The following is a 15,975-nucleotide window of genomic DNA, read 5'->3' on the forward strand; positions in this document are numbered from 1 at the left end:
GAAACATTAAGCTTGGAAAAGAGCTCTAAGATCCCCAGCCCACTGTGCCCGCTGCCCACATCCCTCAGTGAACACCTCCAGGGACGGTGACCCCACCAACTCCCAGGCAGCTGTGCCACTGCATCACTGCTCCTTCTGAGAGGAAAGCTTTCCTACTACCCAACCTGACAGTTGCTATCTTAGCTGGGTTATAAAGCAGAAGCAGTATTAATGCACAGAAAGATTTGCAAAAAGGGATCAGCATGGACCACTGGGCAGCCTGATCTGTTGGGAGGCAACCAGCCCATGGCAGGGGATTGGAACTGGATGGGCTTTAAGTTGCCTTCCAACACAACCCATCCTGTGATTCTCTGATTTACATTACTCGAGGTGCTGCTTGCTTACCTTCTGCCTGTTCCACCAGAGGGAAGGGGCTGCATGTGTGGCCCTGCAGGGCGGTGGTGGAGCAGGAGGTGATCCTATGGAAGGAGGCTAAGCAGAACTGGGTCGAAAGATAATCAACTAGTTTGATTTATAGGCTTATGGGGTTGGAGTGGCTGGATTGCTAACACTGCAGAAAAATATCCGCTGATTTCTTAAAAGAAAGTTTCCAATGGTTTATTTTTAATCACTCAAACAGTTTCATTTGACTTAGGTTGCATAAATGTTCTTAAAAACATGAACTGCTCAGACGAGCTGAAGGCTGATGGCATCTCCTGACTGGCCAAGAAGGAAGGAGCTCACTGCTGTATGGCCCTACAGCCCTGCATGGGGACACCAGCGGCCAGAGCCACGTGCTGAGGCTGCAGTGCAGGGCACAGAACGCTGCTGTGTGAGGGGCGCCAACTGCATTTTCATTACTTACTGCTGTGGGTGGGGAGTTTCTGCAGGGGTGCAAACTCTGGTTGGTGAAATAACGGGGACAAGAAAGGAACCCCTGGGTAAGAGCAGTAAGAGCAATGGGTGATAGGGAATGCTGGAACAGAGCGGTGCAGGCTGCTGGGGGCAGGGCAGCCAGGAGGCTCTCATGTGGCCATGCAGGGTGTGTGAGCTCTGGGACACAAATAGGAAAGGCGTTGGGTGCCAGCACTGCTCATAGGGATGGGTACATGCTGCTCACTGTGCCTCCTCCAGCGTTCATATCGGCTCTGCAGGCAGGGAAAGGACAAACGGACCGAGTGACCAAGGGGAAAAGGAAGGGTCGCATCCTGGGGGTCAATAACGGACCTATGACGTGCGAATCCCCTCGGGCAGACTTTTACCACATTCCACTTCATACAAGACACATTTCAAATGCTCGTTAATTTACAGAAATTGCATTTTATAGAAAATATGATACAGTGAAATATAAAATGCACTAGGAGCATTTCAAAAATCGATAGAGACGATCTTGCAGCCCAGTCTGCACCCTCTGAAACAAGGCCCACTCGCCGGCACAAGCTCTCTGCTTCTCACTCTCGCGCTCTCTCGGTGCATGCGCTCGCTCCCCCCGCCCCCCCTGGTTAACTCTTCGCATTCAACTTGAGAATTAATCAAGATATCAAAAAAGCGCAATTATCCCCTGGATAATCACCTTCCGGTACTGTGCACATTCTTGGATTTAAATGAAAATAGATCTAAGCACTTTTACAATTTGTAGCGAACCCACTGCAAAATCGTCTGCAGAATATAAAACACAGGTAATCCAAGATTTCATAGCACATTAATTAAGTGGCTCATAATCCATTAAATGTGGTTTATATTACACATCCATGCAGTCTAAATCATTTTACAAACATTAGACAGAAACCCACTAGTCCAAATCAGTAAAGGAAAAATGTAATAAAAAAAGCTAATAACTATTTGTTATTGGTTAAACTGATCCTACATATAAACTAGGTAGTATGCTACCATTTATAATACTGATGTGGAGTTACGCCTGGATGCTGCAAAACCTCTCGCTTGCTTGGCAATGCTCGAGCATATTAACCACAAGATACTGAACAGGCCCTCGTTGCACTTCTCCAAAAAAAAAAAAAACCCAAAAACATTTACTACAGATAGCAGTGTCTACCCATCGAATAGAACGGACACACATTAGCTGAGTTACGTGACGGTGTTGAGCTTTGGCTACGGATGCTCCAAGGCATTCACATCGGACTGGGTGAGCTCCATCCTCGCGGATGGCAGCGGTGCCCCGTGCTCCACATGCCCTCCTTCAGGTGGGGGAGCGGCCGGGGCCGTGGGCAGCACCACGCAACCTCGCCGGTATTTACATCGCTCGTGGGAGCCAAAACACGCCGATAGCATAAAAACAAACAAGTGGGCCTTTGGTCAATTCACGATTTACTTGTAGGGTGTAGGCAAGGGCTGTTGGAGAGTTCTGTCGCGATAACCAAAGGCTTTATCAATGCTATAGTTCTATGCAGCTACATTGAGTGTGACCAGGTTACAGCAGAGCCCCTAGTCGGTATTTTGCATCTGATAACACTGAGTTATATACAACATGATGACTGGTTCACCACCTGCTGAGGCTTAAAGATGGCTGTTAAGATTTCCACTCAAAACATAACCCCCCTCCCACCCCCCCCAGCCTCTCCACCCCACCGTGAGTCACCCCCTTAAAAAAAAAAAAAAAGGAAAAAAAAACAAAAAAAAAAGAAAAAAAAAAAGGCAAAAAAAGAAAAGAAACAATCTCCACAGTTCCTTTTTGTTAACTCCTTCCCAGATAGAACTGGCTTAGGGTCACAGGGAGTGCTGCCCAGGATGGTTGTGTGTTAGTTTTCATCACTCCTGAGATTGAAGGGAATCTGATACATGCACCAAAAGGCACTTTCAAATATATATATATATATATTTTAAAAACAGTGCTTCTGTTCTAAGAAATTCAAGTTAAGACAGAGTGCCTTTCACTCTCTTTAGTCATAAAGCAGATAAACGAGCAATATCCCAGCTGACATTAAAAACAAAAACCAGAACCAAAAAAACCTGCAGCAGAGACAAGTGTTCATGCGAGACAGCTCAATATCCTAACAAAAAAAAGAAATTGAAAATGAAAGGAAAAAAAAAAAAAAAAAGAAACCTCCTAAATCACCACTAAAAATAACAATACAGTCAGCGGGGGATATTAATTAAAAAAGCTGCCACATCTGTACAGTTCTTGCTTCTGCATCGGCTCTTCTCGTTAATGTTGTCTGTGGGTTTGTTTTTAATTGTTTTTTTTTTTTCTTTTCTTCTCTTTCTTCTATCTGTATTTTTTTTTTCTTTAAATAAGTGAGGTCAGTTCAATCCTCCTCGCCTCCTCCATACATGTCCGCCAGCTTCTTGAAGCGCGGCCCCCAGTCGTTCAGGTAGTCGTAGTCCTGGTCCCCGGAACTGGAGGAGTTGAGGGAACTGACGGAGCCGGCGGTGGAGCCGCTGCCCTCGTAGTCGAAGACCAGCAGTGAGTCGTACGGGGGGGCTGTGGGGTCGTTGTCCGCCGCACGCAGGCCCTGGAGGGGTACAGGGATGTGTCAGTGTCTGCCATGGCAATGGGGAAGGGTGCAGGGAGGTGTGGGTGCAAAGCTAAGGGATTGTGGTCGTAACACAAAGGATTGCTTTCCTGCTGCCCAGCACCAAGAAACGCGGAGTGGAATAGAGTTCTCTAGGCTCAGAGCAGGGAGACAGAGCGCATCCTACTGCACAAAAAAACAGGGCATAAAGTCACAGAATTATTAAGGTAGGAAATCAGGTCATCTATTCCAGCCACCAACCCGTGCCTGTGACCATTCTAAACCACGTCTCTCAGTGCCACATCCCCCTTTTCTTGAACACCTCCATGGATGGTGATCCCACCACTCCCTGGGCAGCTGTGCCAATGCCTGACTGCTCTTTCAGAGAATAAATGTTTCCTAACATCCAACCTGGCTGTCCCATGGCACAACTTAAGGCTGTCACCTCTCATCCTATCGCTATTACCCGGGAGCAAAGGCTGATCCCCACCTCGCCCCAACCTCCTCACAGGAGCTGTAGGGAGTAATGGGGTCTCCTCTGAGCCTCCTCTTCTCCAACCCAGTTTCCACATATGCAAGAGAGAGCCTTCCTGTGCACAAATGTGTGTGAATGTGAGTGTGAAGGACAGGCAGGAGCAAAGGAAGAAGGAATTTTAAAGATGAGAGTGAGAAAAAAAATACAGCAGAAAATTGATATAATAACAGAACTAAATCACTGTAACATTTATTTTTTTGACTCATGGAATGGATGGGTGTTTTTTTGTCTCAGAGGAAATAATGCATTGATTGGCTCGTAACCAGTCAATCGCTCATTTTAAAACTAAAAAATGAGATGAGAAATGCTCAATGAATTGATGTTTGTACAAGTAGGTAAAGGAGCCATAATCTAACATAAAATAAAGGAAGATCTGGTCGGAGATGAATGTCCGTGCTCTGCAAACTCTTTGAGGTCTAAACCATACTAAGCTCACTAGAAGATGCAAACTGGTGAAATAATCACAAGTCCAGGAGCCACGAATGGTGTTCTGATGTTAGGCAAAGCATTTGTCTTCCTGGCCACACTGTGAGGGAACATCCAGCCAGTGTTTGTACTGACAGCAACTACATCACTCAGAGCAATGCAAAACAGGGCAGGATCAGGTCATAGAATCATTAATTCATCTCCAAATTTCTTGACCACCACCAGGGATGGTGACTCCAGCACTTCCCTGTTGCAATGCCTTCCTGAGTGCTGAGAAGCATGGCATTTTTTATATCCACAAACCAGAAATCCTGGGCTTTTTGTTTTTACTTTGGCTTTCTATAGCAATGGTACTTTTCTTAGGCCAACTCCTGCTTCCTTTGCTCATGGGAATTGTTCCCCTGGTTCTAATTAGATGCCTCGTGTGAGGAATAGCATCTCTTGCTCATTAATACAGGCAGGAAAGCGGTGCACAGCTGGTGCGGGCTGCTTAAGCTTTTAATATGTGATACAGGACACCCTGAAGAAGATACCTCATTTATAAAGTCACCAATATCCCCAGGATGGGGGATTACTGGTCTTATAGGATACTGTGGCTCGGCACCGATCGGTCTCTCATCCACCCTTCGGACTCCAGGTGCCTTGTTCAGCACGTGATCCATGGTCTCTGGCTGCTGGAGCTGGCTTAAGTCGTAATCCTGTGACAAATGGAAAGGCAAGAAGTGAAACCAAGGGCTTTTCCTTCAGATACTTACTTTCCTGACATTGCAGGGACATACAGTGAAGCCAAAGGGTTTAATCCTTTCTCAGCTGAAGTTCAACGCCAGATCCCATCCCTGGGTATGTGGCATCTCTATCCCTCTAAATTACAGGCGAACCTAACCTCGGAATAGCTCATAAAATTGACTTCCTAAGAGTGTATCTTAAAACATAAGTTAAATCAAATATTTAAATACTTTTTGAGTATTTAACACAGTGTTGAAATCTTTGGGATAAAAAATCAGCTTTGGTTTGCATATGCATAGATGTGTGCATTACTTTTGGGTAAAATTCAGAATATAATAGAATGACAGAGTGTTGGTTGATGTGTTATTCCAATTACATTTGTACAGAAGTAAAAACATTAAAATATGTGCTGCATTTATGCATGTAGGTCTTTTAAAGTAATTATGTTCTTTCTGCTTGTGGAAAATCCCAACAGAATAGGTTTCTTTCAAGGAATGAGAACCAGGTAATATTTCATTAAAAATGTATTCATGGAGGTAATGGTGTTTTGCTGCTCTTCCTCAGCTGTTATTTTTAACAAATCCTTTCTAAAATATTTAAGCCCACAGTGCGATTGCCTGAAAGCAGATACTCAGCTAGTTTGGATGTTTATAACAGTACTTTGTTCTGCTGGTAAAACTATTCTTGTGCTCAGATGGGGATGATTGAATCTCCAGGAGCAATATTTATAAATAACTTGTCAGTGATGAGAAAAAGGAAACGTTACTTGTGAGGGCTTTTTTTGTTGAGTAAGAACTTTGCAAGTTTTGGGCAAAGTCCCTGACCCGGATCCCTGTTACGTGGTTGGTGCAGTCACACCATTTGCTTTAGCAACGTATCTGAGAGTGTCACAGGCCCTTCACTTCCATTAGGTGGGGATCAAACAGTGTCCTCAGCATGAAAGGCAAGGAAGCTGATAAAGCTACTCAGACCTAAACAAGCGGAACACAACCCACAACAAGGAGTACAAAACCAGAAGGGATGGAGATTCTGCTGTTCTTGAGACAGATTGCATGGCTGCTCTTGGCCCCTCTCACCTGATCTTCTTCTCCACCGCCCTCCTCGTCGTACTTCAGGATGTTGTCCCTCACGTCATCCTCGGGGTCAATGAGGAGCTGCTTGGTGTGCCGCTCCTTCTCCCGGCGCTTCATCCACACCACAAACAGCAGCACCATGGCTGTAAGAGCAGAGGGGCTGGGTGAGCAGTGCTGCGTGGCAGAGTGCTGGCACCTCCTCACCCCTCACCTGTACCAAGAACCTGTCCTGCTTCACGCAACCACGTGGAGAGGAACTCGATGCCACCGCTATAGCAGTAGTCCCATTTTACAAAGGCAAAGCTCACACTGATGGTAAAGGCTAGTGGTGTTTCAAATCATCTCCCGTGCAAGAATCCTCTGCATGTGTCAGCATGTGCTGAGCAAATGTTGATTTCATTGCATATGGTGTGACTTACAATGTAGATTACAGACCACAGCGAGTTTAGGGGAGAAACTTCACTGGTTGTTAGTAAGAGGAATAAAATGTAATCCAATTGCATGTTCTCATTTGTAAGGGAGAGGTCAGTGGGAGCTGTGAATACTGTGACAGGCCTCCAATCCAAACAGTTCCTTAAGCACCATCACAGATGTTGATTGAGCTGATGTTTATCAGAAGTGAAATACACAATCAAAGGGAAAGCAAGAGGCAAGTGTGAAAACATCACCTTTCTGAAGAGATTTGGCCTAAATCCTGAATTTTTCTACAAAGGGCACAGAATAAAGGCAAAGGAGGGAGCTGCTGAGAAGCAACAGGTTCAGACAAATGAACAACACCTGTGCATGAGTGGTGTTCTGACAGCAGCACAGGCTGTGAGCCCTTGCTTGTTCTGCTGATCTGTCTACAGTTTGCAAAGGAAGTCTGCTTTGGGGAGGCTGAGTAATTCTGGGTCATGTAATCCAATTTGGGCTCATTCATATTCTTCTTTGGTAAGTGAGATAAGTTATCTAAACTTCTAAAATCACATCAGACAGCTTGTGATTTGGCACCTGTCAAAGGGGAGAAGGTGGGAACATGTGGCACAGCTCCATCTCACTTGGGCTGACCTTAGCCATGCAGACAACAGAAAGCAAACCCAAGTGGGATGGACGATCCCAAGCTTTTGTTGTGTTTTCAGCTGCACAAGGAGAACAAACAGATGCTGTTTCCCACCAATGTGTTCTGCATGGCTTTCTTTGCTGTGCAGATCACAGGGCTGGGGGGGGCAGCCTCGCCAGCAGCTCCACTGCAGAGAAAGATGGGTCAGGAGGATGTGTGCTTTCTCTCCCAGCACCGAAGTATTTATACCCAACAGGAATTCAGTGAAGTGAGCAGAAGAGGATGGACAGCTAATTACTGCCATTGTGTGCCAATTGGCTGCCATCCTTTCCTGCTAGCTAACAGAATTGTTTTCAGATAGTGCTTATCCTGCATCTATTCAAGAGAGAAAAATGAAAAGGAAAGAAAACTCACTCTTATCTGCAATATACAACCTCAGCTGTTTAGCAGACTATTGAAGTCCTTTTCTCATCTTTCCTTTTCAAGTCTCTCACAACAAGATACCTGCCTAGTCCACAAAGACAATATTATAATGGTTACCACTTTTTTTTTTCCTTTTCTTTTCTTCCTTTTTTTTTTTTTTTAATGCTACTTTTTCATGCACTTGTGGAAAAAACTGCACCATTAACACCTTTACAGATACCTTGAAAAAAACCCAAGACCTTCAAAGTGTCAATAGCGGATGTAGTGCACTCTCCTTCCTTTTATTCCCTCTGTAGAAATGGGAAGTGCTATTACTGCTGTTAGACCCATTTTCACTCTGCATGTAGTTTTTCTTGAAATCTATTGTCTTCAACTCTTCACAGTTTTTTATTGCGTTGCTCTTCTCCTAACTGTGTTATTTGTGCAGCGAATACGTCAGGTATTAGGAAGGAGAAAAACCCTTTGAGCAAAGGTAAAGACAGAAACTTCCTTCACCTGAGCATCCTCTGATCCATCCCCTCGCTGCTTCTTTCTGTTCAAGCCATCAAACTTTGGCCCTCTGACTCTAAAATGGACAAATTGCGCACACAAAAAAATCCATCTGCCTTTTTGCAGGCTTTTGTTCAGAGGCCATGATATAAAATATATACAAAGGAGGCAAAACACCAGAAGGATGTAGCTGAAAAACTCCGCTCATTGCAAATTACATTTCTCATCACTGATGCAGTGCTTTGCAGCTCTTGAAGATAAAAAAAAAAAAGTCAATTAGAATTACAATGAATGTAAAAATAAGCTTTTGTAATAAAACCCGTAATTTAAAAAGGGATAATGTATCTGAAAGTGAAAAGAGGAATCTCTTAAATCAAATGTTCTTCAGCTGATGTTAATTTCAGTCAATCGGATTTTCAACTGTTTAAACCGTATTTTAGCACTGGATTTAAAAGAGAGCAGCAGAAGGAAGTTGTGTGTTATATCACCTCTGGGATCTGTGGTGCAAACTCTTCCTGTGTTCCCATCCTCTGTGAATTCAGCATTAGGAGCCAATCTTCCATGGGGTGGTGAAGCCTGCAGGTGCTTGCAATCACAGCAAATGTGCGTCGTGAATGGACAGCATCAAAATTTCACTGCTGGGACCACGCGTCCAAGGAAAGTCAGAATGTGCACATCGTAGCTGTGCGTGGAGATGTTTGTGCCTGCTTGGATGTGCTGGACGAGGAACGGGGACGGCACAGCCAGTGGCTTTGCTGCTCCCTCTCCAAACTGACAGGGCAAATCAATTACATGGCCATATATTCCATTGCTGGCTCAGGAGGGTGGATATTTGCCCAGAGATGACCCACTCTCTTAATGTACCATATCATAACTGCATTAGGTGACATTTGTAGCATACGTTGCTCTGTCTGTTCTCTGTTTACACACATTGGGGGTAAAAATTAAATGTGATTTAGCACCATAATTCCCATTAGCTTTAATGGGAGCCCCATGGTTTCATCCTGTGTTTCTTGATGAATATTTACCTCATTGTTCATTTCGGCACTCATTTTTATCTATCCCTACTGTGCCAACTCCTGCTTGAAGTTATAATGATATCATTTTTATTTTAAAACGTGTGCACACATGGTTGTTGGCAACGCTCACGAAAATCCAGGACTAATGGCATTGCTGGGCAATTGAGATGGCTGTGGCTCTGTGTTATCTTACATCACCCCCAGCCTGAGTGCTCCCCCAAACTGGAGGTCCTTCCTCTGCAAACACTCCAAACTGACCTTGGTTCTCCAGTCCATTGCAATTTTACAAACAATGAGATTAACTACCATTGCTTTTTTCTCTTTGGATTGCAAATTGCAGCTGTGCACTGGATCTGTCAGGGACCAGACAGACTCTCATAACCAGCGCATCTGGAACTGGAAACCAGTACATCTACAGCCACACAGGGACAGGCGGTGACCCCAGAGCTGTGGAGCACTCTGCTATAGGATTTGAGACAAGTCTTCCAATCACTTTTCTGTGAAACATGAAGAATCATATCATACTCATGACCTACAGGATGTTGTCAGATGTCATGAGTATTTGTAAAGCTACTGGAAGCCTTAAAAAGGAACGTCTGAAGTGTGCAGCCCATGCTTGCCCTGCTGACATTGCAGTAAAGAAGATTTGGCACACACACCAGTCACCACCCACAGCCCAAAGCTCACGGCTCAGTCCTTTGCACAGAGCTTGTACGGCTCATTAGGAAATAAAGCATTTAATGAGACAAACAGGAGCTTGGTGGGAACTGTGACATCCCTCGGTGGTGTCACCCCCTGCGGTACTCACTTAGTAAGATAATGATGCAGATCAGGATGGCGATGATGGCTCCCGTGCCCAGTCCTGCAGCAGCCACCGCCCCGATGGTGGTGCAGTCACCATTCTCGTCACACGGGCACACCTTCACTTTGATGATGGATGTGTTGTACAGGGGGGGGTTTCCCGAGTCCGTCACGATGATTGGCACATCGTACACACCAGCTTCCAGGTACATGATCCGTAAACTAAGCTGGGCGTAATCACCTGGAGCGACCGAGGCAGACAGATGTGTGGTAGATACGGACGGCCATGGTTCACAAAGCCATGCCCACCCTCCTTGGGGGATTTGGGAAGCCCAAACCCCATCCCTGACTTGCTCAGTTGCATTAATCCTTCTCAAGTTCCCTCCCACTGGGTACCAGAGCTGTGGGGCTGAGCCTCAAACTACACAGGCACAGGCCTCTCAGTGTCGGGGATCAGGTCTGAAGGCAAAACCAGCCTTTGGGTTCCATGATGTTTTCAATCCTCTGCTGAAACTACCACTGATCAGAGGAGCAATTAGGGCCAATTGTGGTTGCATGCTGCAATGTAAAAATCCTTCACATACTGGTAATCTTCACACTTACCTAGCCCTCCTGGTTCTATGGTAAATTAAAAGGCTTCCTTTATGCAATTATGGTCAGAGAAATGAACATTGATCCTGATTGTGGCTTATGACAATTACACTGGAACATAAGGAAGACTGATAATAGCTTTTTTCCCCTTGGCCATTATGGATGATTTATACTCTGTTCAGTACTGATAACCATTCATAATTATGAACTGCATTAAAAAAAGCCAAGTGCCAAGGCTCTTAGAGTTATGCTGCAGGTCTGATACAAATCATTTCTGATTAACTATCTTGTCTATAATGTCAGCCATAATGTGCTTTAAAAAATAAAAATCAGATAAAAAAGTCGGAAAGTTTGGAAGTTTGAAACTGCACGTGGCCTCATTAGTGAATCAGAGCCCAAATGTCCTTAGGATTGCCTGCCCCATTTACCATTCAGTCGTGTTATGGTCCAGTTCTTCCTCACCGCAGATGGCACACTTGGCAGCTCGAAGACAAAGGGCCCAACATTTGGATCGATGTCAGCATCTGCGGCTGTGATATTGATGACATTCAGGTTCGGCTTTTCACAGATCTGTGCTTCCTTTGGCAGGAGCTCAGGAGCATTATCGTTGATGTCGATTAGGTAGATCTGCAGCGTGCCAGTGCCGCTGGCCGGGGGTATACCTGAACCGAACAAGAACCGATGCCCATCACTTGGGAAGCAGAAGATATGATACTGTGGACTATCCCCACTCTGCCTCCCAATTTCAATAAACCAGGATTTTCTCCCTCCCTCCTTGGACCTTACTAGGGACATACTGCACATTCACGGTCCCTTGCTTTAAGAGGCATTATTAAAACTTCCCCAAGCCTCATAATGGTGCTGTTTTTCGCTCCTGCAGAATGTGGAGGTTCAGCTCTGCAGATTTGTAGCCTACAGCAATATCTTTAGTCAAATTCTAAAAATACAAGGAGGTGATGCCAGGCTGTTAGTACAAATTCTGGTAACTGCTGTTTTGAAGAGAAAAAACCATCTGAAAAGACAGCTAAAAGGAGGAAGAAGAGGGCTTGGAAGGAAAACATGGAAAGAAAAAATAAATAAATGGAGTAATCCTTTGGCTAGCATTTACTGTAGCACCAGCTAGCCAGTTTGTAGATTTGTAGACTATTACACTGCTCCAAAGAAAGCCCAACTCTATAAACCATCCCACAGTCAATTCAAGCTTGAGTGAAGGGTCCTTGCTCAAAGCCTACAGTGAGAGCCAATCATTACCAAATGTGAGGGGCTGCTCCTAATTGATGGCAGCAACAGTATGTTCCAGTGTACAGTTCTTCAGCCTCTCCCATTTGTCCCAGCCATCAGAGGTGCCACAGCACTGCAGCCTTGGTCCTCCAGCCTCTTGCTGCTTGTCTGACTGTGACCCAGCTACATAAAGTGATGCCCTGCCTAGCACGAAGGACCAGCTGCTCCAGAAATAGTGTGATATTTTTAAGTTCTATCCCCATGCACACATCCAACAGCTCTGCTCAGGATTGCCCACTGCTTCCCTTCTCAGGTAGCTTTGCTTCAGCAATTCTTTATTAAGTTTAAATTCTGGATACAAAGCTACACAAACCTTGCCCTCACTAGCATTTCAGGTGTTGCTTCCACGGGCTCTCCTGCCTATATTCTTTCCAATTTCTGCTTCTTTTTTTTTTAAGGGAACCTTGAACTCTGGAGGAGCTTTGGAAATTCTTCTTTCATGATTCCTACGTAAGTTCTTCGATGATTGGTCTCACCCTTTCAGCCTGTAGGCACTGGGTAGCTCCCCCTCTAAAACCATGTCTTTGATCAGTGAAAGTTTCTGGAGACACAGAAAGTTTCTGGAGACACAGATAGCTCATCAGGATTCCAGCACTGAACATGAAAATAGAATTCTGGGACCAAGCAAAGTGGTTGTGCTGTCCTCATATTACCTATTTTCTGGGATGAATGCAGGGTCTACACTCGTCCACAACTTCTGAGATAAGCTGAATGCAAACCAGCTGCCTGAGGGGCACTGCCTCCCATGCTGCTGAAATAATCTGCAATTGCTTCATGAACAAATGCAGTTTGGTGTGGGTATTGGGGTGTTACTGTGCTCAGGTTCCTGGTATTTTTGGTTCTTTGTGCACCTGAGTGCAGTTTAGCAGTAGGCTCAGGAAAAATGAAAATTGAAATGTTCGTATCTGAATATTGCAAACCACGCAACATTTCACGTAATTTCAGCAGTCTTATGTGGAGAAAGCAGAGGTGTGCACAGAGCAGGTGATGCACTACAAGGGATCTTCAGACTTTACACCCAGGTGATGCAAACTAGCACAGCACAACTGACTTCAGTGGAGAAATGGATCCATTGCCCGGAGTTAAGATTGAAATAGCAGTAAGAGTATTAAAAAAAAGAAAAAGAAAAAGAGGGGAACGTGCAACTGCTGCATCAACATTTAACTGTTGTATTCCAACGGATATTTGGCTAAACTACTTCTTTATAATATACTGAAAATAGCAAAAAGAAATTAAGGAAATGAGATGCTGCTGCTTCAAGAAAGAAAGAGAAATCCCCACCAAAAAACCCCATCCCGGAGGCAGAGTACATGATACCAGAGAAGGTGGAACTTGGGGGAAATATGAAGAGCCTATTAGTCTAGATGAAAATTTTGATGTGATCCTAAGCACTCTAGACAGAATTTTAAATAAGTTGTTGCTTTATGTGCATTTTAACATCTGCAATATACCAGTGATAGATTAATTTTTCAGAATAGAGAGATTTATCTAGGTCCTCACTTTCTGAGCTTCTGAATGATGGATGTGGAGAGATTCTGATGCATTGCAGCATCAGCACCAAAGCCAAGAGAAAGGGTTAACTTCAGATCATGTTGTGCTAAGTGACCTGGATTTGCAAGGTCAGATGGAGAGGATTAGTTTGATGGGTTCATGCTGTACCACTGCTTCTGAGTATAGCCTTAGCCAGCTCATTTGATTCATTTTGCCCTGGGAATCTTGCAGATAAATGTTGCTAGAACTCCTTGCGCTGTTTTGGATTTCACTGCCCTGGCTGCCTTCACAGAGGGGAAGCTGGGATGTGTCAGTGCAGGTGGCCCTACCACTGATGGCACAAAGCAGGGGCAAAATTGCCTGCATGGTACTTCTGCTTAGCATTCAAAATTTTCAAGCCTGTCTTGTCCCTGTGATCCAGGATGCAATGACTGAAGTGAAACTGGAAAACCCACAGCAAGCAAGTTTTCCTTAGCCCTACAAGCATCACCATATCTCCTTATGACAGACATGGCACCGTTCAGCCTAAGGGACAAGAAGAGCTAACAGAGAAAGCATCCTGAGAGCACCTACCGTGTCTAAGCAATATACCAAGTCTCAACTGAATTCTGTTGCTCAAGTTTGGCTCAGGTTTGGTGTGAGCATCCAGCACCCCACAGGGGGAAGGTGAGGATGGGAGAGGAGAAGAAGACTTTTGCTTGCCCAGGAAAGCTGCAGTAGCAGCAACGGAACTGACCTAGAGTGAGTCTGGCACTGAGGTTCACAGTGCTAATTTGGCTGAAAGCACCGTGTGATCTTTAATGAGTAGAGGAGGGCAAGCCTTGATTTCTCTATAAGAAGATCTGAGCTGGCTTCAATAACTCTGATAATAAAGTACACCAGGATCCAGATGCTCTGATGGTGGCTGGACATCTCAGAAATCACAATGGACAGAGATTAGCTCTGATGACGGACAGACACCTTTCATGAAGGCCATCGCAATTCAATTGAGTTTTAATACCCTCCTGCCATCCCCTGCAATTATTTCTGCTTTCCTGATGGAAGACTTCCTGGATGCTCTGATCAGTGCCTTTGGGACAATTACCAGGACCGGTGTGTTCAACAGCCCTTGGAGATCACATCCCTTTGATATTTTTTTAAGTTCAGGCTACACCGCTACAGTGAACTCCCCAAATCGATTTTCCATTTGCCCTCCCTTTCCCTTAATAACACTCTCTGTATACTGTGCACATTTAATTTACTCCAGCAATTTCCCATCCCACTTTCACATTTTTGACCATAAAAACCTGGGAAAAAGATAACTTATACTGACAACTCTGTCAGGGCATCATTTCTCTTAATGCATCACATTAGAGTCTTATTGAAGCATGAACAATGTGAAGCCTGGGCTCACCATTGTCAGCCGCCAAGAATGTGGCCTCGTAGACATTATTCTTAATGTAGTCTGACTCTCGATCAAGGACAGCAGCAGTAGTGATCTGACCATTTGTGGCATTAATGTTCAGCCAGTTTGCAGGATCTGACAGCTTAGAGTATCTACAGAGAAAGGAAATAAATACATGGCAGTCTTTTCACTGACATACCCTTAATATTGCTTGAAATAAGGTTTTTCTGGACTCCTGACCCATGATTCAAAGGACCTTTGGATAAGTGGTTTTGTTTACAAACAAAATACTAATTGAGCAGCTGGTTTTTGACCTCTACAATTATTCAATTTTTCTATTTCTTCCCCTTTTAAGTTTTTTTTTTTTTTTCTTTTCCCATCAAATGCCACTTACATGTCAGCTTTCTGCTACTGGGAGCACCTTAGCCCAAGGATTCTGCAGCCAAGAGGAAATGGGGTATGCAATGACCACTGCATGCGTATGCCTGATCTGGGGGCAGATTTCTGCTCTCTCCTGTTATGTTGCCCTAAATTAGCTCATGCTCAGACAGATTCCTGAGTATTAGGTCAACTCATCCCCAGTCTGTTCAGGTCTTATACGGCCAGCTATGAACATGGTTTGCTCTGGGCAAAGGTTTTCCATGTTCTCCAGACTTTTTCTGCTTGTTTTCTTGCTTCTATCCTTTTCATGGCTACAGATTTCTGCCTCTGTTTTTTAGAGCTTGAGTTGTGGTTGAACTGTAAGCTAATAAATGGCCATGCTATAAAGCACTGAAATGAGCAAACAAAAGCTGAGCTTATTTCATGGGGGCTCAGACCTGCTGACAGCTTGATATCAATTTCTTTTTTTTTTTTTTTGTCTTCAAATACACAAACAGGAGAACTTCTGGCTGCTGGTGAATATTCCTTTCCAGAAATGGGCTGCCTGAAGCTGAAGCTCAAAGCAAAACTTGAGCTGTGTGAATCCATGTGAGCAGAAAAGCAATGCCACAGTTTCACAAGCCCCTGCCAAAGGAAAGAATTACATTTTATGGAGCTAGACCCTTTGGGATGTTTTCATTTCTTTTTAATATCATTGCTGTGTGTCTCTTTCCCTTGCACAGCTAAATGACCAGGGATCCAGCCTGGCCTTGTGAATGTGTCTGTGGCTAATGAGGATAACCTGAGGTGTGACATTGGCCATGCCAAGCTGTGCCTGCATGGAGATGCTCCTGCTTCCTTATCTCACTTTTATAAAACCTCACTTTA

General features: G+C 44.5%; 1 protein-coding gene across 1 annotated transcript in view; it reads right to left on the minus strand.

Moving 5' to 3' along the window:
* Positions 1 to 2,640: 2,640 nt before the first annotated feature.
* Positions 2,641 to 15,975, minus strand: part of CDH4 (cadherin 4) — a 412,843-nt gene continuing 399,508 nt past the window's right edge. Inside the window, exons 11-16 of the mRNA XM_042832267.1 lie at positions 14,737 to 14,879; positions 11,000 to 11,233; positions 9,988 to 10,221; positions 6,213 to 6,352; positions 4,944 to 5,108; positions 2,641 to 3,449 (exon numbers count right to left, since the gene is read on the minus strand). Coding sequence (XP_042688201.1) covers positions 3,243 to 3,449; positions 4,944 to 5,108; positions 6,213 to 6,352; positions 9,988 to 10,221; positions 11,000 to 11,233; positions 14,737 to 14,879 — 1,123 coding nt within the window. The 3' untranslated portion in view covers positions 2,641 to 3,242. The remainder of the gene's footprint in view (positions 3,450 to 4,943; positions 5,109 to 6,212; positions 6,353 to 9,987; positions 10,222 to 10,999; positions 11,234 to 14,736; positions 14,880 to 15,975) is intronic.

Source organism: Centrocercus urophasianus, unplaced genomic scaffold, assembly GCF_019232065.1.
Source record: "Centrocercus urophasianus isolate 14NV4802_14NV808 unplaced genomic scaffold, USGS_Curo_1.0 seq_38, whole genome shotgun sequence".
NCBI lineage: Eukaryota > Metazoa > Chordata > Aves > Galliformes > Phasianidae > Centrocercus > Centrocercus urophasianus.